Source organism: Epinephelus fuscoguttatus, linkage group LG11, assembly GCF_011397635.1.
Source record: "Epinephelus fuscoguttatus linkage group LG11, E.fuscoguttatus.final_Chr_v1".
Classification (NCBI taxonomy): Eukaryota; Metazoa; Chordata; class Actinopteri; order Perciformes; family Serranidae; genus Epinephelus; species Epinephelus fuscoguttatus.
Genome location: NC_064762.1, coordinates 41,003,538 through 41,031,366, shown reverse-complemented (window position 1 = coordinate 41,031,366; position 27,829 = coordinate 41,003,538). Strand labels below are relative to the sequence as shown.

At 40.1% G+C, this 27,829-nt stretch overlaps 1 protein-coding gene across 1 annotated transcript; it reads right to left on the bottom strand.

The window, feature by feature from the left end:
* Nucleotides 1–1,139: 1,139 nt before the first annotated feature.
* si:dkey-1j5.4 (leucine-rich repeat-containing protein 15) lies at nt 1,140–27,829 on the bottom strand. Its single transcript, XM_049589690.1, has 6 exons — nt 27,814–27,829; nt 23,777–23,961; nt 15,637–15,893; nt 2,724–2,844; nt 1,542–1,677; nt 1,140–1,437 (listed from the first exon to the last, which is right to left on the bottom strand). The coding sequence occupies exons 1-6, from the start codon at nt 27,827–27,829 to the stop codon at nt 1,247–1,249; spliced, it is 906 nt and encodes a 301-aa protein (XP_049445647.1). The 3' UTR covers nt 1,140–1,246.

The window sequence follows — 27,829 nt, the reverse complement described above, 5'->3', positions numbered from 1 at the left end:
AGCTTACAAATGCGACTGTTTGGAGTAGTTTTTGATCAACTGGATCTGGATGAGTCATTTGAATTTGATGACCGCCCGTATTTATTTGAACACAGAATACACGGAGCTCATTGAAGAGAGACGAGGAGAGAGAGAGGTAGCAGGCAGAGGAAGTGTTTTGACTTGCCGCAACAAATATGTCAGATTCCAGCTAAAGGTAAAGGCAGACGTTCATTTCTCCTTTACGTTATGTTGTCGGATAATTACGCTAACAGTCGGAGCCTATCTGTGTTAAAAAAAAATGCACTTTTAGTGTACGTATTTTGACGTTGTTTGACACGGTCTGAGTGCCCTATTATTTAACATAGCGTGCGCTCACGAGCTGCAGGCAGGTCCGCCCTAGCTTTGTACTGGAGAAACGTCACATATTGAACATCCTATCACTCATTTAGACAAAAGTAGATCGGAAAATAGGGCCCTGGTTAAAAAAAACGTTAGTTCCCCTTTAATGGAGACAGATAACCTGAACGGACAGTTCAGATCCAACAGGCAAGGAGGTCTAAAGTGAGGGGCAAATGTTTGGAATGTATGGGCCAGCACATCAAGTGAAGGGAATGTACTACTTAAAAAAAGTAATGTACTTATTATATTTATTTCATTAAGCCTATCATGATAAGAAATTATTGTCAACTGTCTGAGAAACAGTTATTTCAATTTACTCTGACAGTGTTAGAAACTAACTTGAGTTGTTTGATTTAAAGGCCTATCCAGGCTACAATAAACAGGTCTATCATAACATTTCTGTTGTATTTATGTCCCACACTGTGGCACTGCAACACTAAAATGCTATAGCTGTGTGCAATAATATTGAAGCAGATATTCAGAGGTAACACAAAGGTTATTTTGTCTAGTAACTTATTACTTTAACAGATGACAGAGTTTAAAGCGGAAATAAGCGGTAAACCCTAACCAGAAGTTATTATTAAGAACTGACATTAATAGGTTGATGAGAAGTTGCTGTATTTGTTATTTATTAGCAAACCACATTCTGATCTTTTTTAATCACAAGAGTAAAAGATTGAATCCAGCTACTCAATTAAGGAGTTTCCTTCATCATGAGTGCAGACACTGACACATTTCATCTGAGTATCCGGCTAATACTTAAGTATGTTATATACTAACTCATTAAAAAAAGTAAAAATGTATCATCTGAATCTCCATGGGCCCGCGCCCTTGCTATGGTGGTCTTCATACAGGTTTTCTGGTGTTAGCCATGGCACAGCAGCTTGTCAGCTTGAAGACTGGAGAGGCTCTTGTTTAGGAGCTCCGGAGGACTCACGCACCTCAGGGCACCCCGGGGGGACAGATTGGCCTTGGTCTGTTCCATCCATTGCACCAAGGAGATGATGTTACAGTCACAGTGCCATGGGTTGTCATGGAGGTAAAGCTTCATCAGGTCTGACAGGAGTCAGAAAAGAAAAATGATTATTTAAATTAAACCATCATCAGTAAACTATGCAGTCATGAAAGTGGGACTGTAAAAACTGAGGCTGGTGACATACGGGGCATATGAGCAAATGTGTTTCCATCCACTGTCTTCAGGTGGTTTCCATTGAGAGCCAGCTGGGAAAGCTTGGTCATGTTCCTGAACACATCAGGTGGCAGGTGCTTCAGCTCATTGTTCCTCAGGTAGAGTTCCTTCGATATTCAGCACATTTGTTTTTGTTGCATTTAGTTGACCAAAGCACAATAAGACATTTATGTGCAATGCAGTCCTAGTAAACATTAACATCTATTTGCAAATTGATATCAAAATGTTTACTGGTAAGGTCAACTACCATAAAACTTCAATTGATAGCCTGGGCTATTATTTGCTTGAATCACTGAAATCAACAGGCCTATATTTGAGACAGGCGCCTATATGGGGCAGGCCTTTAATTCCTTTCACAAAAAACTGTTACTCAGCAAGATCAGGAAATACAATCAAATTGTTTATTTAAACTAGTATGAATATTACTTGTGTAAAAATTAAGCTTCTATCAATTTTGTATCATTCATTTGATCTAGTTCCAAAAAACAGTGCATCACACAGAGAGAGTTACGGCGCTCAAGGACTATGCCACCTGGCATACTGACACAACACCACTTTATCCTGTCAAAACAATAGTCACAATTTGGATTAACTAATTTGAGGTAGTCAACTTGTTTTCTACATCCAAAGAACTTCTATAAAAAAAATGAACTGCTTGGCAACCAGACCAGGCGTCTAGTTGAGACTGGCATTTTTTTGTCAAAATGTGTAACCACACCAGGATAATAAAAGGGACTGAGCGTTTAATTGGGTCTAGGCTTTTAACTGAAGTTTTAAGTACTGATGGCCAAATGAAGCTTCATGAATCATTTTCTTTATTTTATGACCCCACTAGATGGTGTTTTTTGTTCAACAAAAGGTTGAAAGCACACTGAATTGCCATTTGTTGAGCCTTTCTCTTTAAACAAAGAGCTCCATCTAGTAGGCTAAAAAAATAATGAAAATGCTTCATGAGGCTTCATTCAACCATCACTAGTTTTAAGGTAATTGTCCTAATTTGCAGACAAATACATCTCAAATTTACAAATAAACTGGTTTTACACAATAGAAAAAATATTTGGATCAGACCCAATTATTTTTCAAATTAAACTGATTCTATCTGACATATTCATCTGATTCTCCATTTGTGTATGAACCCAAAACACTGTTGTACCTGCAAGTTGCCCAGGCCATCCAAAGTTGATGAGCTCAGTGTGGACAGGAGGTTGTTGTCTAGAACTAGCATCTCCAGAGATCGCAGTGGCCTGAATACTCCAGCAGGGATGTTCTTCAGGCTGGATTTGGAGAGACAAGATTCTTTAAATAACATCAATATACTGTAAAAGTACTGGGTAGCACTTTATTTTACAGTACACTAATTAGATGCTAATTAGACGTACTAAGCTGTATTTTGTATCAAATTAGAAAAAACTACACCTAATATAATCTTCATTAGACAGTAAAATAGACAACGTTGCTCTAATAAGACGTAACAATCCGTAGCCAAATTAGGTAGAAATATGTTCGCAATTTAGACACTGAAGAAAAACAATTATGTCCTAATAAGAGCTAACAAGACGTACTTTGCAACAAATTAGACAAAAACTAACACAGTTATATCCTAATTAGGACTAACAAGACGTACTTTGGAACAAATAAGACAAAAACTAGAGGTAATTATATTTTATTAGATATTAAACACAATTATATCCTAAAAAGAGCAAACAAAACGTACTTTGCAACAAATAAGACAAAAACTAGAGGTAATTATATTTTATTAGATATTAAACAAACACAGTTATACCCCAGTAAGAGCAAACAAGACGTATTTTGCAACAAATAAGACAAAAACCAGAGGTAATTATATTTTATTAGATATTAAACAAACAATTATATCCCAAAAAGAGCAAACAAGACGTACTTTGCAACAAATTAGACAAGAGGTAAAATATTTTATTAGACAATAAACAAACACCAACAAATTCCTTGTTGCCTGGATGGCTCATTCTCTGGAGTCCCATTTGTAGGTAGTAATACATAGCGACCCCTATTCAGCCTGAACTAGATCTTATTAGAGGCTAATTAGTTATAAATTACAGCAAAACGGTACTCTAAATTAAAGTCTGCACCGTTCCGCCTTATTCAACCTGAACTAGATCTTATTAGAGGCCAATTAGGTATAAATTACAGCAAAACTGTACAGTACATTGAAGTGTATTATTCAAAGTTTTTAACAAATACAACAACCAATAAAAATTTCTGGGTAAGGGTAACACAGGAAGGTGCAACACCCCTTGACGCAGGGGCTCCAGGGATGAAGAGTTAATGTTGCCCCCGTCCTCTTCTTGCTGTAGCATGTTTTAGGTGTTCAGCTGCATGTATTCGGACATTATCTGTTCCCTCTTTAAATGATTTCAGGACAGCATCTGTAAAAGTTGGAAGACAAAAAGTGTTAGCAATGCATAAGCAATCTGTAAGCCATGCACTTGAGCACACTGTCTGTATAAATATATAGCTCCATTAGCTGCATAACAAAGCTAGAGAAACTACATCATACTACCTCAGTCAAATACACATGTTGAAAAGTGCTGCAACCAGCAAAAGAATCAAACATCTAAGATACTTTGTGTGTCAGGGTTCAATAGAACATTTCTTCCCTACTTCCCTACTCTTTTCACTGGCCCGGCCGCTAAAAAAATGAAAAATAACCTTTTTTTTACCTAAGTTTTATTAATTTGATTTCATCTCACATTAATTTCATTGAAATGAATTCACATCAATTGTACACATTTCAGATAATAACAGATAACTAACAGACTAATCATTATTTATCAGAGAAGAGAATTTTGGACTGTTGAAGCTGAAATATACATAGTGTGCCTGTATAAAAAGCAGGCTATATTAATTTTTTAGATCTTTGCTTTCTAACTATTATTATCATCTTTACTATTATTACTGTTATCATCATCATCATCATCATCATCATTTTCATTATCTATATTACTCTTATTCTTATTACAACAACATTTTACATCTTCTCTTATTCATTAATGTAACTAAGTAGGCATTCTGGGCTTGTATGATCTGTGTTTTTCGGTGTACGACACTTGAGAATTATTTTGAAGAAACATTCATTTGTAAGGATTGTTAATGTTCATGTTCAGTTAATGTGGTAAATATTTTGTTAAAACAAGACTGTGCATTTCATTTCAATATTTGAGTTTGAGGTAATAAGTACACAAGTTAATTTCCAAGTAAAATGCTGTTGTATTAAAAGGGACTTCACTCCCCAGAATGCTTGGGGAGAGGCACGTATCACGTGGTGACATCAGTTAGCTTCTGTGTTAGCAGCCAAGCTGAAATACAGTTAAAAAACAGACAAGCTGTGTACTTCTTGTTTGCACAAGCTCACGTGTCTGTGGCTTTTGTCATTCACCAAAGATGAGGTTTGATTTTAAGCAGTGATGTTACATGGTGTGCTGATACTTCGAAGCGTGTGTCGAGTAATCCAGGAAGAGTTTCCGCGATGCGCCTGTCGAGGCTTGTAGCGTTTCAGACGAGTGACGTCATTGATGATGTCCAAAGCCTCGCTGCCTCGCTGTACCATGAGACTGGTTTGGGAAGCGGTTCAGATCTTGGTCTGCACAAAAGTGACACAGAACACAAATATTACCCCTTTTGTCATTATTATATTATATGACACTACACCACAATACAATTTTTGGCCAAATTATTGGTTTATATACATAGGATGCATTCACAAAACAATAGCAGTTTATTGTACATGTATTTGATACAGTATAGTCCTGATGTAAAAATAAAAATAAATAAAATATAAAATAAAGTTATATGGTCATATATTTTATCACCATTATTATTATTATTTATCATTATTATTGTTATTATCATTATCATCATAATCATCGTCATCATCATAATTAATAGGCTAGTCATTCCCAACACCCATTACTGACACAAAATACCGTGTATCACAGATTACATGGTTAAGATCACAGCTGCCTGTCTTACACACTTTGGCCATCAGGTGGTTTTGTGTGCACATGAAGCCTCAAGAAATGAACCCTTTTCTGAACCAATTTGCTGGAAAGCTTCAGTGCCTCATGAGGCTTCATCTCACCATCACTAATTTTAAGTCCAAGGTCTCATCCATTTTTAAGGTTTTAAGACGAAGCTGCGACAACTGGAGTTAACTACGTTAGCGTTAGCTAGCGTTAGCTAGCTATTTTGTTAGCTCCGGCACACACCCTTATCTGAGCACACACATACAGCCTCTGAACTTCGACAAAAATACTGTACTTACTCAGTGTACTTACAACTATTACAATGCACCGACTGCAATAATGTTTAGGTACTTACAGAACATTCTGGAGCTTCTTCGCCAGCCTCCCACCAAGACACATCAGTCGCGATGACTGATCTCTTCTTCTTCCTTCTTCTTCTTCTTCTTCTTCTTGCATGTTGGGTAAGATTAAAAGAACCTAAAAGTTTGATAAAATCCAAAGTAAATGGGGAGGAAGACAGAGAGCACACATGGATGTTAAAATTCACAAGCATAAAAACTCTGTCATATTGTAACATAATGACGGATTAAAGGTCTGAAAATTCCTGAATAAAACCAGAGTAAGATTTGGCAACACATTTTCACTCCAACCTCGTCATATGATTCGCAGGGTACCCTGGCTGCGTTTTTTTTTTGTTTAACTGTTTTCTATTGTATCAAGATTATCTCCCTACCCAGTAGCTGTATCACAACTAAGGGAATTATCCACACCTGGGGTAATCAAAGTGGAAAATTAATAATCTTTAAGATGCACCACTTTACGTGGCCTGCATGCACCGGGCTATAAAGGCCCCAGCTTGTGCATGCACCCACTGATCCATTGATTTCTGAGCATAAAGAAAAAGAGAGACGAATTTAGAGTTTTGTTCACATACCTTAATTTAGGTTGGAGCGCTGGCCTTCGTGGGTCTTTCTCAAGGATAACTATATGCTGTTTCCTCTTTTGGACGATAAGGAGTGAAACAGTTGAGGGGGTGTCATATGCGTGTATTGCAGCTGTTTATGCACGGTTGAGGCATAGCAATGGAGGCATAGCAACTCGCTCAAGCCTGACTTAGTCAGGGGGCAGCATGCTGCTTGCCTCGAGGAAGTTGATGCTGACTCAAATCTGACCAGGTCGGGGGCAGCTCACGACGTTCCTCGGGGGTTTAGTTGCCTGCTGGAGGGGCGGCGAGTGGCTTACCTCTACAGTTAGCCACCGCGAGTTGTAGCTTGTTTTCCGGTTCACACCTGCGGAAGTTTCCCATTTTCCTTATCAAAACACATCTCCCTCCAGTAGAAGTGTCCCACTGTCCAGTGTCAAAAGAAAATAATTCATATTGTGGCTGTACACATATCTGTTGGCTCAGGAAAACTATTTAAAAATAGCTAGCAGAACTGTTGCCATAACTATAGAGTGCACTTTCTGGTTGAGCTACAGTGATGTCACTCTCAAAAAAAGAAAAAAAAAGAAAGGAGAGACAGATGATGGCAAGCCAGCAAGGCCCCACTTGTGTGGGCTGTAATGTTAATATGCCAGTATAGGATGGCCATGACTACTGTGCGTTTGGCTTCATACATGAACTGCTTATGCATGCTTGCTGTTTTGCCAGCTAAGCGCCCTAGGTTGGCGGGTCTGATAGTCTGATAGTGTGGGACAGGGGCCCCTCCTCCTCCACTTTAACAGTATCAGTGGGGGGTGAGCGGACTGTGTTACATGGGAATGTCCTTACTACTGGGCCCTCTGCTGAGTTGGATAGGAACCACTGTTCCCGCGGGTCGGAGGAGGAGGTAGACATTCATGGCTTTGGGCCCCTTGAGGACAATGAGTTGGCCTCAGAGGGGCAGCAGGTACCTGTTAAGGAGGATGACCAGCAGTTGCCTCTCCGTCAGAAAATAATGCTTTGGCTCTGGGGCTCGACCTGCCAGCTGGTCAGGGTCCCACCCACTCAAGTTTCGATGATGAAACAGCAAGGAGACCCATACGGTTCTTTGTGCCTCTCCTTTCTGATTTTGAGGAGGTGGTCAGGAGTGGGTTTGCAACACCAACAGCAGGGGCACGCTGGTCGGTGCTCTGTTGATGCATGGCTGCAGCTGACAATCAGGGCTATGTGCCATTGCCCCCCATGGATCAGGCTTTGGTTGTCTTGCTGGCTCCATCAAAGTCCCTCCTGGGCAAGACAAATTGCCCAAGCACAAACTGCAAGGTAATGGATGGCTTGTTGGGAAAAAAACATGGAGCCATCGCAGACCAGACACAGCTGGCAAACACAGATGCCATACTGTCCCTGTATTAGCGCCATCTGGTTGACCAGCTGAAGGAGGAGTGTAGTAGGGATCTAATAGTCAACTACAGTGCGTCTTCTCACTTCTTTCTAAGCTCCTGAGGGACCAGGGTGAAGCATCTGACAGTACTATGGCAAGTTTTTGGGTGGCCATGCACTAGCTGTCACAGTCCATGCTGCAGCCAAAGGATAGGGCGCATCTGGTCAAACTGCCTGTTGAGCTATCTGCCTTGTTTGGGCCTGACGCATCCATGATGATTCAGCAGGGCCAGGAAGCCCGTTGCTGTGCTAAGGAGGTGTCAGGTGCCTTGAAATGAGGTTAGGGTTGGCAGCGACCTCAACCACAGCAGCCCAAGCAACCTCAGACTGCTTGGAGTCAGGAAGATCTGCTGGCTGGATGCAGTACGGCGTGGCAAGTCTAAATGGAGCCAAGGACATGGCAGTGGCCAGTGGCCACCCAAGATTGTGCCTAAGTCCTGACCCAACATCACCCCCAGCCTTCCCTTATCCTCAGACAACATGGGAGGCTCTGGGGGCAGACCCCTGGGTTGTTTCAATAATGGTCCAGAGGTATCATTTACAGTTCCAAAGCACTCCTCGTCTGACGAGGGTGGCTACATTTTCCATCATTGCAGACCACCAGCACAGGGAGGTTTTGTGCTCGGAGATCTTTACTCTCATGTCAAAGTCAGCTATCATGGAAGTGAGGGGAGAAGATCAGCAGGCAGGGTTTTATTCACATTATTTTCTTGTTCCAAAGTAAGATGGGACGCTAAGGCCTGTCTTGGGCCTCATGGGGCTGAATAAGTTCCTCATGCCCCTGAAGTACAAAATGTTGACCATACCCAGGGTCAAGCAGACTGTGCGGGTAAGTGACTGGTTTGCAGCTGTCGACCTAAAGGATGCCTTTTTTCAAATTCCAATCTGGGAGGGGCACAGAAGATTTCTCAGGTTTGCCTTTGAGGGAAAAACCTTTGAGTTCTGTGTCCTCCCTTTTGGCATCTCGCTGGCACCCTGCACCTTCACAAGGTGCATGGATGCGGTCCTGGGGCCTCTATGAAGGCAGGGTCTCATGATACTGCATTATTTTGACGATTGGCTAAGATGTGCACAGACAGAGGAGCAGTGCCGCCATCATGTGTCTGTGCTGTTGGATCACATTCAGTGTCTGGGGCTGCACATCAATGAGAAAAAGTGCAGTTTCCAGCCTGCACAGGCCACCCAGTTTCTCGGCATGGGACTGGATACCAGAGCTGAGTTGGTAACGCTGTCACAGGAAAGGCAGGTTTCAATCAGGACCTGCCTCTCTCATTTTCAGCTGGGTGCCAGGGTCACGTGGCGGCTGTGTGTCCACCTTCTGGGTCTTATGGTAGCCATGGCACAGGTGGTGCCATTGGCTCTTCTGCACATGCGTCCAGTCCAGAGGCAGCTCTTCAGCCTTGGGCTCTGTCCGCAGAGGTAACTGCAGGCGGCAGTGCTTGTGCTCGCACAGCTTTGTGTGGACCTCAGGTGGTGGCAGTACTGTGTCACCAGGTGCTCTCTATGGATGCATCCCTGGAGGGGTGGAGCACACTCCATTTGGGCAGGGGCACCAGTGGGGTCTGGAGTGCTTGCTGGAAGGGCCAGCCTATCACTGCTCTAGAATTGAGAGCCATTCACCTGGCCCTCAAACATTTTCTCCCAAGTCTGGGGCACCAGTGGCTTAGTGGTAGAGCAAGCGCCCCATGTACAAGGCTGTTGCCGCAGCAGCCCGGGTTCGACTCCAGCCTGTGGCCCTTTGCTGCATGTCACTCCCTCTCTCTCTCCGCCCTTCACGCTTGTCTGTCCTATACATTAAAGGCTAAAAAGCCCCAAAAAATATCTAAAAAAACCCACTTTCTCCTGCGTCTGCAAAACCATGATGTGCAAATAAGAACTGACAGCACAGTGGCAGCCGCATATGTCAACAGGCAAAGGGGCTTGGGCTCCCCAAACCTTTGTGAGATAGCACACAAGCTGTGGACCTGGGCATGGAAACGGTTCCTGTCCCTCAGGCCATACACGTGCCCAGATTGGTGAACCAGGTGGCGGACCTACCCTTCAGGGAGGCTCATGTCCTGGGGACTGGAGGCTGCATCGCAGGTGGTCGGGGAGATCTGGTTCTGCTTTGGCAGGGCAGTGGCTAACCTGTTCACAACCAAGGACAATGCCCATTGCCTACCGTTCTTTCCATGAGATGCGACTCTCCCTGCCGAACATCACCAGTGGCCCTTAAATGCTGCTGTGTTCACGCTTCTCCCAAATCTGCTGCAGAGAGTTCGGAAGAAGTGCAGCCGATCCTGGTGGCCTCGAAATGGCCACACATTTCATGGTTCTCGGAGGTGATGCTTCTCCTAGCCGGGAGGCCAGTGGAGCTCCTGGTCCAGTGGGACCTTCTGAGTCAGGCACAGGGGCTCAAGCTTTGGGCCTGGCCCCTGAGAGGGCCAGTCTGCTAGGCTTGGGACTTGAGCAGTCAGTGGCTCAGACCATGCAGAACGCTTGGGCACTGTCTACGAGGGCTGCATAGTCTTATCACTGGGAGCTCTTTACTTCATGGTGCACAACTTACCATCAGTGCACTGACATGTGCAGCCTCAGAGGGGCTCCGGTACCTGCAGGTAGTGCTGGCCAAATGAAGCCTCGTGAAGCATTTTTTTTTATTTTCTGAGCCCCTTAGATGGTGCTTTTTGTTCAGCAAAAGGTTTAAAACACACTGAACTGCCATTCTTTGAGCCTCTCTCTTTAAACCAAGAGTGCCATCTAGTGGGCTCAGAAAATAAACAAAATGCTGCAGGGGCCACTTTAGAAGCATGGTGGCAGCTATCAAGGATGCTTGTACAGGGGATAATAGACTTGCAGATGGTGACTGTGACCTCATCTCTCAGTTCCTGAAGGGTGCGCAGAGGCTTGCACTGTGCACCAGGAGGCCAGCCATCCCACTGTGGGACCTGGGTCAGGTGCTGGCCGCCCTGCAGTGGGAGTCTTTTAAGCCTCTGCAGTCAGTCAGCATCATGTGGCTGTCACTTAAAGTGGCTTTTCTCTTGGCAGTGACATCAGCCAAAAGAGTGGGACAGACAACATGAGGCCCACTCTGCGAGCAGGAGGCAGACTTGGGGAAAGGACAGGCTCTGAGGGGATTTTGGCCGGTGTAGAGAACCGAAGCTGATTGGCTGATTGATTAGAAGGAAAGAGTCTTTTGTAGTCAAGGGCCACAAAAGACTCTTTCCTTCTAATCAATCAGCTGATTGGCTGATTGATTAGGAGGAAAGAGTCTTTTGTGGCCCTTGACTACAGTTGTCCAGGAGGGACTGGAAGGAAAGGGTGATGTCACAGCAGGGATTTCAGCAGGAGTAGCCACTGCAGCGGAGGCTGCTGCACCCGGGACTAAAGCTGGGAACACAATTCTGTCTGCTTTCTCCGTTGGCTAGCTAGCTTCCACGCTAAAACCAACTATCCAGGTTTCAAGGCTATCCCAACCAAGAGACAAAAAGCTTAAGAATGGAATGTCTGGTACTTGAAAATGTTTACTCTGTGATATACAGTGATAAAACAAGCAGGATCTAAAAACAGTAGTCTAAAAAATGTAGCTTCAAAACCAGATAAAAATATCAATTTTGAAAGATAATACACATATACATGTGTACTATCTTTCAACATACTTTTGCTTACATAAATTGTTTGTCTTTTTGGACACACTAAGCTGTAATTATCACATCACTTCCTCAAAGCCTCCTTGCTGTCCGGAGACATGTAACCATGGGAAGCTAGGTAAGCTTGGTATGCTCTACTGGTAATTTAAAAACAATGAAACTATACTACGCCTGGCAAAGTGAATTCTAACACCTTACATGTTACGCTGACATTTTACGGTTGGGTAAGAAATGACAGTAACGACATGTTACGCTGTTTGACGCACCACCTGGCTTCACAACCCCATCTGGCCGTCGTAGACCATAATGTGGGCCGGCAGGATTTATGTCTGGTCTGCACTAGCCTGGGCTCTCTTGTGTCTCCTCCATCAACCCGTGTCTGGTATACTACAGTATATGGCTGCTGAGCTCCTCCGGCTCCGCTGTCACCTGTCTGAGCCTGTGCCGGCAACGCTGCACCTCCACCCAGACATTACTCTCCTGCCTCGCCGGAGGTACATTCACTGAGGGTCTCGCCGGAATTTCCATCTCGACAACTCCAAAGCAATAAAAATCCTTCTGGTCCAGCACTCACCCACAGTCTTCCCAGGAATGCCGGCCGGGTTGTTGACCACAGCACGTTAGCCCACCTAGCTCGGTCTGCTAACGATACCCTCATGACAATACCATTGTCAACTTTGGTCTGCTCAACATCCGCTCAGTCACGAACAAGGGACATCTCATCCAGGATCTCCTCACTGACCATAAGTTTGACTTTCTCTGTTTGACTGAAACCTGGCAACAACCCAACGACTTTTCCCAACTCAACTCAACCTCCTGGGTTTGTTTACACCTGTCAAACTCGTGGCTCGCAGAGGAGGTCTTGTGATAATTCACCGTGAGACGTGGAAAGTCCTGCCTGTGACCTTGCCTGCCTTCAGCTCATTGGAATGCATAGTGTGTAAACTGTCTGGACCCACTCCCACCATCATAGCTACAGTTTACCGTCCCCCTAAGCCACACAACAACTTTTTAAATGACTCTGCTACTCTGCTCACCCATCTATCCACTCTCTCTCCAAATGTAATATTGTTGGGGGACTTCCTCTCACCAGAGACTTTTCATTGTGCCTCGAGAGTTTTGTATTCCATCAATTCATTGATTTTCCCACTCATACTAAAGGTCATACTCTGGACTTAATCTGTTGTTCTGGTCTCACCCCCTCCAACTGCACAGCTGATGAACTCCACATAACTGACCATTTCCTCCTCTCATTCAATGTCACACTTTGTCTCTCCATCACCAAGATACCACGCCTCATCTCATTTTGGAATATTAAGGATATTAATATGGATACCCTCTCCTCTTCTATTGACAATATCTTGATCCCACACTATTTTTCCACCCCTGATGATCTGGTTACTCAATATAACAATGGTTTAAACAACATTCTCAACAGTCTTGCTCCAGTGAAAACTTGGTTTGTTACCTTCTCAAAACTGCCCCCTGGTTTACCCCTGAACTCCGGTCCATGAAAAACAAAGGTCGACAGCTTGAACGACTCCATAGAAAAACTGGTCTTACTGTTCATAAAGAAATGCACAAAGCTCACATATCACATTATAAGGACTCAATTTCTCAAACCAAATCTGACTATTACTCCGGCCTAATCTGCTCCAATGAAGGTAACTCCAAGACATTGTTTTCAGACTCTCTACCCACCCACCTGTAAATGGCAAACAGCACACAGCACAAATGAAAAATTTTGAGGTTCGCATAAAATAAAAAGCATTTTCAGGATGAGTATCCCTTTGGAATGATGCAGCAGCAGCAGCAGCAGCTCTAAACCTCTATCAAATCATAGTACAACATGTGAACATTAACTCTGCAACGGTTGATTCTGATAAAGTGAAGCAGAAGGAAGAAGAAGAGGTTTTAGTACAGAAAATTCAGGCAAGGTCTCCAAAATAGCACCATGTTTGCATGTGATTTTTGTCATGTACAATCCTATGTCTTTCATTTTCTGTTTCTGTAAATAAAAAAATAACACGGACAGCTGTATGTGTATATTCTATTTCCCACTCCAAACTGACCAATACACACCTAGGCTACTACATTTGTGTACTTCTGTGCTTTGGAGGCTCGGATCTCCGTGATGGTCGATTTGAGTGATTGACACCTTGTTTGATTCATTAGAGCCAATAGAGTGACGCCATACCCACCAAAACGAGACGGACAGCATTGTAAGCCAATCAGAATCAGCAGAACACGTTGTGGGGGAGATGTTGGCTGCTGTGAGTGGTCATTGTTATGCTTATCCCCAGAACCTGAAGGCCGTCATTTTTCACCCGGATTCATTTGAATGACAGACAACATGTCGATCAACGGGAATGTAGCATGATTTAATGGCAGAATGAGCTTTTCATGGTAAAAACAACAAAGATAAGAGAAATATTACAACTATAGCTCGGCAAAACGATTTCTGTTGTTGTTGTTGTTCTTTGGCCTCTATCTCGCTGATGCTCTGGTGTAGAATGCTTTGCTCCGCATATGTGTGGAAACAGCGGAGTCTCAGCTTTCATTTGAGATGAATGGCGTGTGTTTTACATAACTGTCGTCGAGTTAGCCCAAAATATACCAAGTGGGTCGGGATATCAGTGCTGTATGGAGTTGGATTTGTTGTTTATTTATTTAGTTGTTGTTTGAGCTCTGTTTGGGCCATGTAAAAAGGGTTTTTACAACCTTGTAGCCCAGGTTCTGCTGTTTAATTTGATGTGCAACATCACTATATTCTTCGTGATCAGTGCATTGTTTCGCACTGTGTTTGCAAAGTCGCTCTCAAATTCCCCCAGTTGGGTGACTTTCAGTTTTGCCAACATTTTACTTATATTTATTGGATACTTTATCAACATTTTACGGACAATTTCATAATTTTTTTTCCAGACATTTTATTAATATTTTTCGTACATTTCATTAACACTTTTTTTGGACATTTTAGTCAGGTAGAATGTTTATTATTATAGCTCCAAGAAAACTAGTCATGTTTTAATCATGAAGATAATCTCAGAATTGTTATATTGCTGACAATTATTTTATTTTTTCTTTTAATTTTGCCTAGATATTAGAATAGTCTTCAGTATTCTGAATGACCACTAGACTACATAAAGCAATATCTTTTATGTAGAAATCCTGAATAGATTCGGTATTATGATGTTTATAGGCAGGCAATTACAATCAGGTACACAGAAGAGAAATATTTAACATGAGTAGCGAACATTTAAACAATGTTTGCTGGTTATAACTTAGGCCTATAGGTTTAGCTAACAAATCAATGCTGTTGAGAGCTAACAGTCCACATTAACTTATCTTATCTTATTAACTTATCTTATTCACAAACTTTTTGTAGTTTTAGTTGTCCTGCCTGTAAAACAATAAATAAATCTCTCAATTTCTCTATTCCAGCGTTTCTCAAACTACCCCCCTAAAAATATTTCTTCAGCCAAGTTTCCCCTGGCCAGCAAAGATTATTTTAGTGGGAAAAAAGTTGATATAAAGAGGTATACTGCACTGTGCTGTCATTTTCTAATTTTTCAAATAGCAACCTTTTAACTAAACAAACCATAAAATGCTACATTTCAAATGTTGAGAATCCATTGTTAAATTCATGGCAAACCAATTTTTTACATCATGCAAAAACAGCTTTGTAGTTGCGCTGAACTTCATCTTTTTTGATAAGCTGCTCTTACAATTTAGTGATATAATTATTTAGGAACTATGCATGATTGATAATTAAATCTATATATATACAGTATATATATATATATATATATATATATATATATATATATATATATTATACTTAGCCCCATTTGAGAAACACTGCTCTATACTGATGAGAAAAACTGACTCTTTGATCCTTCTGGTAAAGCAATTAGGTGTTGCACAGCTGTCAAGATGCTGCCCATAATATTGTACACAATAAGATTCTCACTGAACATACCTGCACTCAAAAAATCAGTCTAACTGTTGCATTGCTAATTGCAATAGGTTTGGCATTGGCAGATTTAAAGAAGCATCTACCAAAGGCAATATCACCTGTTATTGTCTAAGTTAAGGAACATGAGCTGTCTGAGTCCAGTGAAGGCCTTGGGAGAGATCCTCTGGATGCGATTCAGGGAAAGGTCCAGAACCTTTAGGGCAATCAGAGGCTTAAAGGCATTAGACGGGAGCGTTGTCAGCTCGTTGAGAGGAAGGTCTAAATCTGACAAGTTTCCCATTCCAGCAAACATCTCAGGTTTGAGGGTGCTTATCTGGTTCTGTCCCAGCATGAAGAAGCGAAGGTTCCGGAGGTCCTGGAGACATGGAAGGAACTTTTTTTTTTTCTGTTCAGATTATTTCATTGTGAGTGATTTACATTACAGCTGTAGGCAACCAAAGAGAATCTTGAAAGTGTGGGTACTCATCAACTTATTGATTGGTCACTGTGAAAAAAAATCTGTGAGTTTTCTTTAGGGGCAAAAACCAGCCACAGTGCACTGACTATACTCTACCTGTATCCACCAAAATGTTTCCCTTTTTTTCTGAGGCCTGTGTATTTGTTTAAATTCTTTGCAGTGAGAGTGCCCTATATTTACACTCTGATACAAGCCCCAGCAATGTGAAGAGGCACTGAGCATCTATTTTGCACTGAGCACTGCATATTTGGCGTTTTTCTCTGGTCACCGAGAGCTGGAAATATTCAACATTGAGTAAAATGCAGCCCTCGTTACTGTCATTTCTTACCCAACCATCAAATACCACAAAGACAATGATCAACAACAATGAAAGGGAAACGAATACTACTGGTCACATAGACCACTTCAAGTCAATATTATTCACTTCAGTAGAACTTTATTTATTCTGATGGAAATTCTTGTGCCAGAGAATGCTTCAAGTACAGTAACAACTATTATCGTTCACAAACCAGTAGCAGTGAGCCCAGATTTTTAAAACAACAGAGTATTTAGTATCAGTCAAAATATTTAAAGTATACACAAAGTACAAGAGTTGCTAACAATGAACTAAAATGGTGTAAAAATGCAGATCAGCATGTTCATCCTCTCTGCTTATGTGCTTCAGTCTTCAGAGCAAATACTCTTACCATGAGCCAAAATTTTTATATACATGGCTATTCTGTATCCTGTGATGGCGTTCAGACACAACCAAAGTTTCTCACCTGAAAAATCACTATGCATCCAATGAAAGTGATACAGCACTCCCATCTGGGCATTTTCTGAAAAGCACCTGGGGCCTCATGTACAAAAGGTGTGTACGCACAAAAACGTTCTGTACGTCCTTTTCCACAACAAAGTTAAGATGCATCAAGAATGAAATGACCGCGGAAATGTGCGGTGCCTCACGCCAACTTCATGGCTGGCGTACGCATGTTTCTACAGCTGTTGATCCTTTTGTGACACTTAGAGGTGATGCTAGGAAACTGATATAATAAATAAGTGTGAAAACAATTAGTCCTCAGAGTGATGTGCACATCAGAGACATGAACAATTAACACTGATGAACAATTAAAACACCTTTGACCTTTGCAAGGGTCCTAAGGACAGAGGGATGTTGTATGCTGTAAAGCCCTGTGAGGCAAATTGTGATTTGTGATATTGGGCTTTATAAATAAAATTGATTGATTGATTGATTGATTGATTGATTGAAATTGATTGATTTGATATACTGGCATGTTTAAATTTAAATTCAAAAGATGTATTTCAAACCAAATAATACCATACATACAACATTTACGCATGAACATTTACGCACAAACCTCTATTTTATAGGGCTGTGAGAAGGCTATTGTATGACCCATATGAACACATTTGTTGTAAGTGTTGGGATCAACATATTAGGCCTCACCAAGGGGCAGCAAATATGTTGGGAACATAATTTTAGTTCTCACACGGTGGCACCAAATATGTAGTGATCAACATATTAGGCCTCACCAAGGGGCACCAAATATGTTGGTAACATAATTTTAGGCTTCACACGGACGCACCAAATATGTTGGGATCAATTGGCTATCGGAAATAATTAATAATTATTGTTAAATAATTAATAATTATGTTAAATAATGTGACTTAATTAACATTAAGTCACATTATTTAACATAATGTGACTTAATGTTAATTAAGTCACATTATTTAACATAATGTGACTTAATTAACATTAAATCACCTTGTGGGGCACTATTCCCGTAAAGGGAAAATGATAGCCAGTTAAAGATATCAGTCTCATAAAATACACTACACTATTAATTTGGAGGTTTGATTAATAATTAAATTAATGACAACAACCAAAATTAACAGTAACGCCTGAAGGATCTCGGAGTTCTTGACGCAGCAGAGGTTGACTATTCATTCACTCCTGTGCAGCATTAAACAGACAGCAGGTATGATTCCAAAGAATTATATTTATTCACAAACTAGCAAAGCAAACCAAAACACACAAATTCTAACTAACTATATACAAGCTTGATGTGTATGTGTGTGTGTGTGTGTGTGTGTGTGTGTGTGTGTGAGTGAGAAAGAGAGAGAGAGAGAGAGAGAGAGAGAGAGAGAGAGACAAAGGCGGGTGTGGTGATCAAAGAGCCGTTTGGTCTACAAAACAAAATGGCTGACAACAGGAAACTACAAGATGGCCGAATCAAAGCTGGCTTCAGGTCGGGGGAGGTATTTGTCTGACCGTGTGGTCAGGACAAAGACAAAGGAAAAGAAGCGGGAACTTTGAGATGCCTGTTTGGGTGTAGCTCTGTTGAAAACCTATTTGTTAATGAGTCTATGTGAATATGCTTTGTGTTGCAAACAGTCTGGATTAGTGCAGAGATTGTGTAGTTGTGTGCAAGAATCTGTTTGTGAACCGTATAAGCAAACTAAACACTTAGCTTTGGCGAAGTCAACTAATCAATGACCTAACTGCAAACTATCACAACAATAACTCAATGACAGCATTAAATGAGGCATGAGCAATTCAGAAATATCTTAAAAAATAGTTTTAAAAGCATGCATCAAATTTGTTAAAATGCACACTCTGTATTTTTGTTGGTTTTATGTCATTTGAAATGACATTTGCACCATTTTTTTTTATCAAAAGAAAGACTGAATACTCCTGAAAATGTCAAATGGTGTAACCAATTGTAATCTTTATTTTAAAAGCATTAAATTGAAATAAGATATTTTTGTAGTATTACAATTTTTAAATTTGAATGCATTTTGGCAATATTGAGCAGGACATTTCCTAAAAACACCATTTTTTTTTCTAAATAACACTTGACAAATTATGCAAAATTTGTTAAAAAACACAGTGTAATCCTCTTTTGCACTGCAAAAGTGGATTACATTTATTCCATATTTTACTCCACATTTATTTCCCTGTTTATAATCATATTTTTTTATGAAAAAATACCAGTTAGGCCTACACCAAATGACACTGGTTTGTGTCAATTGGTGTAACTTTTATTTTTCATAAAAATATGATACACTGCCTGACCATGTTCCTTCTACAGTCAAACACCATTGTTTGTTGAAGAAATTGACACTGAAAATCAAATATGGCAGTCAACAAGGTTAAGTGAACGTTTTTTTTTTCATGTTATTTCAGTTCAGGAAAAAAAGAACATCTGACAGCAGTGAGTTAATTTCTTCTACTGTAAATTCTTTGCTAAAACAAAAAAAACATTTTACAATCATGTTTCATTTTAAAAATTTAACTTATGTTTTGTATCTTAAGTTCTGATAAGAAAAAAGTCACCTGACAACAAGTCGCAAGGGTGAACTTGTCTACTATTGTGAATACAGTTTATAAAAATTTAATGAGAGAGAAAGTTCAGAAAAAGTAACATCTGACAACAATTAACCAATTTCTTCTGTAAATTATTTGCTAACAACAATCTTAAAATTTAACTCATGTTTTATGTTTTTCACCTGACAACAACAACTTGTAAGGATGTAAATGGCCCTTGCTGAAGCATTAGCATTCATTAGCATTAGCACTCTATGATGAGCTACTTTTTCCTTGTTAGAAACGGGCATCTAATGGGGAAAATTGATTTTATTTATTTAGTTTGATTACTTTAGTTTTCTATAAATGAATTATGTATTATAAAGAAATAGCAGAAAATAATTGTAAATAATGTATTTAACAGACTGAAATTTTAATGTTAGAGTAAAATGAATTACTGGATTTTTAGGTATTTTAAAGTACTGTACAAGTTCATCAGTATTTTTTTTTATAATACATCTGTAATTACCATCATAAACTACTGATATCTAACAAATTACCATCATAAACTGCTGATATTTGACATAATTGGCTATTACAGAAAGGCTTTTAGTAGGAGTCAAATGGTGTAACCAGTTATACCATTTGACATTTCATTTTCAAATCAGATTTGACAGGCATTACCATGGACACCTGTGTAAGCACATGGCCTTAGTCTCAATATTGCCAACATAATTTGTAAGGTAAATATTCATTTTTATTTTTTATTTTTTTTATGAATTATTAATGTTTTTCTAGGGTCATACCATTTGATATGTAAACTTACCAAACCTGACCAGAGTCTAAAAACGTCAATTTATGAATAATTTTTAAGAGATTCTAACCTTGTCATGCAGCAGTTGTGATCATAGACATATATACATAGACGCCGCATTGAGCGCTGGGCCGTACGTCAACGTTGCCGCCATATTGGATGTGGCAAGGCTGCGCTGTAAATTAATACAAGTAAATGGACTTCATTTCATAAAGTGCCTTTCTACAAAGAAATTTACGTTAATGCTTCTCGTTTATTCATTTACACATGCACTAATATACTTGGGTTCGTATCTTAGCCATCTGAGAAGATCAAATACATTGTTTTTGGTGCCTAACTGTTTCCCAAGTATATATTAGTGCGTGTGTGAATGAATAAACGACAGGCATTAACGTAAATTTCTTTGTAGAAAGGCGCTTTATGAAATGAAGTCCATTCACTTCTATTAGTTTACAGCGCAGCCTTGCCACATCCAATATGGCGGCGACGTTGACGTATCGCAGCAGCGGGCAAACCCACTCGATGCGGCGTCTACGTATATATGTCTATGGTTGTGATCATCAGGAGTCCTTTTTTCTAATACCATTTCCTGTCACATGACCTTCTTTACAATATTAACAAAACGGCCTCTTAAATGGTGGTTACACGACTTGACACTTCATGTAGTTTACTTGACTTTCACGATTCCCCAAATTAAGTATTTAGAACAATTGTACTTCATTACCTTTATTATATAAAAAAGTAATAATATAAGATCATGCCAAACTAGTTGATATGGTGTTTTATTGAGAATTTTAGTGTTTTTAAGCAAGTTTAATTATTTGGTGCAAAGTTTTTATGGTTACACCACTTAGACATTTTTGCCATTATCCTCTAATATATTCTCTCAAAATGGATTAAAAGCAGAAATTTTATACTGGATCCACACAAAATTAAAGTTTGTAAGTTAATCATACATTTATTTTCAAATTTTAACCCTTTTAAATTTGACTAAACCATATGGACACAAAAAAAGTAGCGTCACGTCATTGACCCTAGCCTGTAAAGCTGTGATAAAGCTATGCCCAGTTGTTACATTACCGATCCTTGAGTGGATGGGAGAAAGAGTCACTTGGTGGTGTACTGCTTTGTTAGCTGGCAAAGGAAGGCTGGGAAGAGCTGTGGTTCCAGCTGCAGTCTTTGTTGTGTCCTTTGTTCCAATGGTAAAACTCTGAGGAAGCTGGTCGCTCGGGGTTTAGCAGAGTTAGACACTGGGTGTTAACTCACTTGGTTCTCTTTGTTGCTGGAAAGCGCGTTGTAAACCTTGTGTTTGTGAGAAAGTCTATGAGTCTAGCCCTTAGATGCATAGGTGGGTCAAAAATGACCCAGTGAGGTTGTTTTCTTGCAATATCGATATAATGAAAAGTTGTCATCATTTCATATTCCAGCTATTCCTAAAAAAAAACAAGTTATTGATATCATGCCATTTAAAATTTTAACTTACATTTTGTACATTTTAAGAAATGTAAGTTTTTGTATTACTACCCATAAGTGGGTCAAAAATGACCCGCATTCATTTCCTATGGAATTTCATGGGAACCTTTGATTCTTATCAACTGTGACTGTCAGGAACATATATTTTGTGGACCACACAAACTATACCATAAGTGTCACCCCTTAAGAAGATTGTTTTACACAGCAAGATGTGATACATGTAAGTATTATCTTCATTTTCATCATCATGACTACTGTGTGAAAGAGTAACGTTATGTCTTATCATGTATCAAGAAATTAACACTAGCTAGCTAACTAAGCTAACTAACATTACTGTATGTAGTGTGTGTGTGTGTGTGTGTGTGTGTGTGTGTGTGTGTGTGATCCATGACTATTGTGTGAAAGAGTAATTTACCTATTTTATAGTTTGCGAAACAAGTTAGCTCACCAAGCTGGCTAAGTCACAACTGCATATAGTGAGGAGACAAGAAGGCAAGAAAAGAGAGAGGAACTGTCTGGACAGTTATACACACGCATATATTCTCTCTTTCTCTCTCTCTCCCTCTCTCCCTCCCTCACACACACACACATACACACACAAACACACACACACACACACACACACACACACACACACACTCACACAAAATGGATGTTGACATTGTTCTATTGCTGTTGTGCAATTTTCTTTCTCAATTTTCAAAATGTTTTAAAAATGTTCATAATGTTGAAAAAGTGACAAATAAAAATATTTCAAACATGAAATTATTCTTGTGTGGACCACAACATCATACAAAATATAATACAAATTATTATTCCCAACCAAAATGACAAAAGTGACATAAAAACACATTGATTCTAACACGGGTCATTTTTGACCCACTTATGGAAAAGTGTAGGGTCCAGTCACTCGTGCATCTAAGGGCTAGTTGCCCTCCCTTTAGTGGTTTGGGGCTACGGAGCAAGGGTCTGGGCCTCTGGGCTGTTCCAGGCCCAGCCGGAAAGAGCTGTGCAGCTGTTCAGCAGCTGGAGCAAGAGCCATTTTTCTGAAGGGAGTGGACAATCTACAGATGCCTGTGAAGTCAGAGTCACATGTCACTGTAAAAGTCCTGTCTAATCAAGTTTTGGGACTTGAGTCTCACTGAGGTGTGTGGTGAGACCTCCTGTGGAGATGGGTATCACATAGCTCTCTTTGTTTGAAGACAAAGAGCATGCAGAGGAAAAAGCCTTTAAATGTTCCGTTTAGATTTTACCAGATGATAAATCATCTGTGGTCCTGTGAATCCCAACATCAGTTACATAAATTTATAGGTATTTACCTTGGGTGTAATCTGAGTCACCCACATATGCTCCCACCACCCCTGAGAGAGCAGTGTCACCTACAAATTGCGCCAACTCTCTGTTCAAACGGGGTGAGCTCTGCCCCTCTTGTCCCCCCGCCTGTTTTGGCCACACTTTGGCGGTGGGCAGCTGTCCTCCACTTCACGTCCACCTTAATGTTGGACCACTTATTTTTTAATTCTGCGTGTTTATGCTTTTCTGACCCCATAGCATTGACAGCCACACACACACACACACACACACACTCCCACTCACTCCTCTTGCATTTAGTTGCATGCTGGAGGACAGCGTGCCAAAAAGTACATTTTTGCGTGCCTTCACTGCAGTGAGTAGCATCTCCACTTCCTTCACAATCATGTGAAGTTTTTCTTTTTTCCCGTCTTACTCATTCTTTTGTTTTAGTTTTCTGATGGTGCAAAGAGGTGAATCTCGGGTGCAGGACCATTTAAATATGATTTGCATATTTAAATTGGGGAGTGGACAGGGAGGGGTCAGGTACTCCAACATGTGCGCTCAATTCAACTTTGATTGGGATGTACAAAGGAAATGTGCTTGGATTCATGCGTAGGCAACAGAGTCACATCTGAATGTTTTTGTGCGTACGACGTTTTCTGGATTTAAGCATACGCCATGTTTCAGTAGGAAATCCACACAAGTCTTTGTACATGAGGCCCCTGGTGTTTTCAGCTGGGAAAAATGGTTTGGTGGACACATGGCTTTATGAAAATACCACCAGCAATTATCCCACCATTTAGAATATAATTTGGTTATGAGCATATCAACCATCTAATCAACCAACCCATGACAGGGTATCAGTCCTACAAGTAATCTATTTCTCTTCCTTACCTGGAATCCCCTCAGTGGAAGGTTGGTGATGTGGTTGCCGTAGAGATTGAGGAGCATCAATTGCTCTGCACCAGAGAAGGCCTGGGGGTGGAGGGACCTGATGGCATTTTTTTCCAGGTTGATACTCTCAATCTTTGGAATTGATCTCAGAGCATTAGCCTTCAGGTCTGTGATACCATTCTCACCTTTAGATAGCAGAAAGAGAGTAGGATACCAATTCAGTTATGCTCCACACTGCTTAAAAACAACAAGAAAAACAAAACAAGAGAAACAAAAAGAGATCACATATCACGCCAATTTTATCTGCTCTTCACTGGCTTCCCATTAAAGTCTGCATCCATTTTAAAATACATGTGCGTACTTTAAAGCCTTGCCTGGTCAAACATCCAAGTAATTGTCGCAGCTCCTCCTGTATTTGTCTAGTTGACCACTGAGGTCATCTTAACAAAAGTTTCCAGCTGTCCCTTGTAACTTAGTGATGGCCTCATGAAGCCTCATGACGCATTTTCTTTATTTTCTGAGCCCACTAGATGGTGCTTTTTGTTCAATAAAAGGTTTAAAACACACCAAATTGCCATTCTTTGAGCCTCTCTCTTTAAACCAAGAGCGCCATCTAGTGGGCCCAGAAAATAAAGAAAAATGCTTCATGAGGCTTCATGAGGCCATCACTACTTATAACCGCTGTATAACCTGAGTGACAGCACTTTTCAAGATGTTGCACCCAATTAATGGAATAATCTCCCCTTATCCCTGCGACCCCTAGCTTCCTGTGATAACTTCATGCTTCAGCTGAAAACATTTTGATTATAACAGGCTTTTTATTACATCATCCACATAATGTATTACCTTTTATGTGTTTTATTCCTTGTTTGCTATGCGTCAGTTGTTGACGCTCTTAGACGCTGTATCAACTTCAGCCTGTTGCATGCATTGTTTGTTTTGTTTTTTTTTTACAGGAAATGTACAATTTGCATACAGTCTCACTCAAAATAAATGCAATATGTTGGGACAATATCACGAATTGACCTTTTTTTCCTTTGACAACAAACAATGTGGTTAGGTTTGGTGAGCACACGCACGTGGTTGGGTTTAGGAAAAAAGGGATTGGCTTTACAATCTTAGAGGAAGTGAACACCGGTCTCTTGGGTGGTGTGTTCAGTGGTTGTTGGACCCATCCACCACCCCTCTCACATGCCCTACCCCGTTAACTTACGTTGTTGCCCTTCTGTGCTTCCCCCTTATGCCCCACGCCCGGCTGCATATCATGTCAACATGAAAGGACGGCTTTATTCATTGGTGTCTGATACTGGAAGTCACTGACTTTCGAGTGAGATCGGGTTGAATTTAACTTGTCAGCTCTATGCTTTGTCACTGCTAATTTATTTTTATTTTTATATTGTTTCTATTGCTTATTTATTTTTAATGTATAACACAGATTTTTTTTTATCTGTGAAAGGTGTTATACAAATAAACTTTACTTACTTACTACCTACTTATGTTTATGTTTATGTTTACTTACAGGAAATGCCAGATAAATTATGAAGTGGCTTTAATGTCACAATAATCTCAGGATGATTTGATTAACTACTGGGAATTCACCTAGTTTGAGGATCCAGGCATCAGAAGGCAGCGTGGAGGGAAAGACACAAAGCCCCCTCTTATGACAATTGACCTCTGACTTTTCAGGACTGGATTTTCTGGAGCATTTACAGTTGTGAGGACACCCCTCCACAGCCATCCATAGGATCACTAGCATAAACCATCCTATGAGCTTCTTGTCCCCTGCAGGGTAGAGGATGGGGAGGGACAGAGAGAGAGAGATAGAGAGCCTTGGGATAGCCTTGACATTGAGAAAGCATGTGTAATTATAATGACATACATAATTATAATTTTATCATTAGCAGTAGTAGTAGTTTAGTATTATGTAACCAGGTAGTAAAAGTATAAATATAAATGAATACAGGAAATAAACTCCTGAAAGTAGGATTCCCTGCCTCAGCGGTCCTGCTGTAGGTGTTTACTTTAGACAGCAGGGGGAGTAGTTTTACCGTCTCTCAGAGGTCAGGGGCATCAGTAAAACACAGGAAGAACAACAAAATGCTGTGTTTTGCTGGAAATGACAGCTGTTGCAGAAAGATTGCTGATGCTTGTGAAATAAAAACATTGTGTTTATGCTACTGGAGCTTATCTGTGAGCTAGATAGGAAAGTGATGATGATTTCTGATTTGATCCCTTGTATAATAATAATAATAATAGCAATAGCAACAACAACAATAACAATAACAATAATAATAATAATAATAATAATAATAAATATTAAGTTGGGACAGGTGTCTATATTGGACAGGTCTTAATTCCTTTGACTCAAAACTGTTAATCAGCAAAGATTTGGAAATACAATCAAATTGTTTGTTTAAACCAGTTGGAATATTGTATAAAAATGAGGCTTCAGATAATATATCAACTATGAATCATGCATTTGATATAGCTATGACAGACAGCGCATCAGAGAGAGTGAAAGAGAGTATGGCACTCAAGGATTACGGCACCTGACATACCAACACAGCACCACTTTATCCTGTTGAAAAAATACTCACAACTTGGTTTAATTTTTAGCAAAAGCCCTTTTGATACTTTTGATCTGAGGACCCTTTGGACTACAGGAATATGAACAACTTACAGGGTAATCAGAAAATGAATACATAATTTGAGGTAGCCAGCAACTCTGTTTTATACATCCAAAGAATTTCTGTAAAAAACATCAACTGCTTGGCAACCAGACCAAGCGTGTAGACAGGCCTTGATTTGTCAAAATGTGTAGCCACAGTGGGCTAGTAAATGGGACTGGGCATTTAACTGGGACTAGGCTTTTGATATATTTTCAAGAAGGATTTAGTCAATACCATTTATATTGATATAGGGTCAAGTTGCATTACATAACGTTATTCTTCTGAAAAGCCATGCTAGTGTACATCTCTCCTCTCTCACACTCCACAGCTCTGCCCCACTCACTGATTCACAAGTTCTGCAGCAACACTAAGAAAGACACAGCGCTGCTGTCATTTTTCAGTTAAAAGATGTTTAGAAAACAACTATGGTCACTGGTGAAAAGATGTTTAGAACTGGTTCAAAAGTGAATGTTTTTTCACTGACTGTTTGAAGACATTGTTTGAACATTTACATTTAGACCATATTTCACCAGGATTTTTTATATTGTCACTTAGCTGTGAAAACTGGATGTGACTAAGAAGTAACGCTCCAAAATTACGATATGGTATTGTTTGCACACTGTAGAGGATGAAAAATCTCACTACTGAAAATTCAGGTGAAATATGGTCAAAATGTGAATGTTCAACTGATGTCTGTCAAATAGTCAGTGAAAAAAACTCTTGTTTTTTGATCTTTTCTGGATGTCTTTTGCTGGAAAAATGCTTGCTGGGTACAGTGTAACCAGCGTCTATTTCAACATCCAGCACTGAAAAGTTTTGGATTGCAATAACATTTAAAAGTCTGTTAAAAGCTGAGGAAACCAAATGTGTAAAAGATGACCAGGCTCATATTATGGCAAAGATGCAAAATGGATGACAAATCTGATCACATGCAGTACAGAGCTGTCCTCTCTAAATAAATCTGGGGTAAGGGGTGAGGTCTCCACAAAGAGTTGGAACGTACATAAGAACTAAAAAATAAAAATGTGTAAAAGAAGAGTTTCTTTAAAAAATTGCCAAAATACTTGGAAATAAAGGGATGTGAAGAATCTACAGCTATCACATTTTAAAGCCTACCATGTGCAATAACAATGTTTTGAAACATCAAAAGGAGCAACCCTCTCCAACGACACACACACATGCAAACAGTGACACTGTAGAACAAAGCAGCTTTTAACATAAATACTTGATTACTGTTTCAAATAACTGAACTGGCTTAGCTGTGTTTGACTTCTTCCATTCGAGTCGAAAGCTGATCCAAGTTGGAAAAACCAAAAGAAAGCTAAAGCTCATTTAAAAGCTTTTTTCCTCCTGCTGGGTGCCACTTACCTGAACAGGCTGCCAT

What these genes read in the sequence shown, in the direction of transcription:
- si:dkey-1j5.4 (XM_049589690.1), bottom strand. An exon ending in TTCCACTGAGGGGATTCCAG is followed by an intron (nt 15,894 to 23,776) that starts GTAAGGAAGAGA and finishes CCATGTCTCCAG; the next exon opens with GACCTCCGGAACCTTCGCTT. An exon ending in CACATTTGCTCATATGCCCC is followed by an intron (nt 1,438 to 1,541) that starts GTATGTCACCAG and finishes GACTCCTGTCAG; the next exon opens with ACCTGATGAAGCTTTACCTC.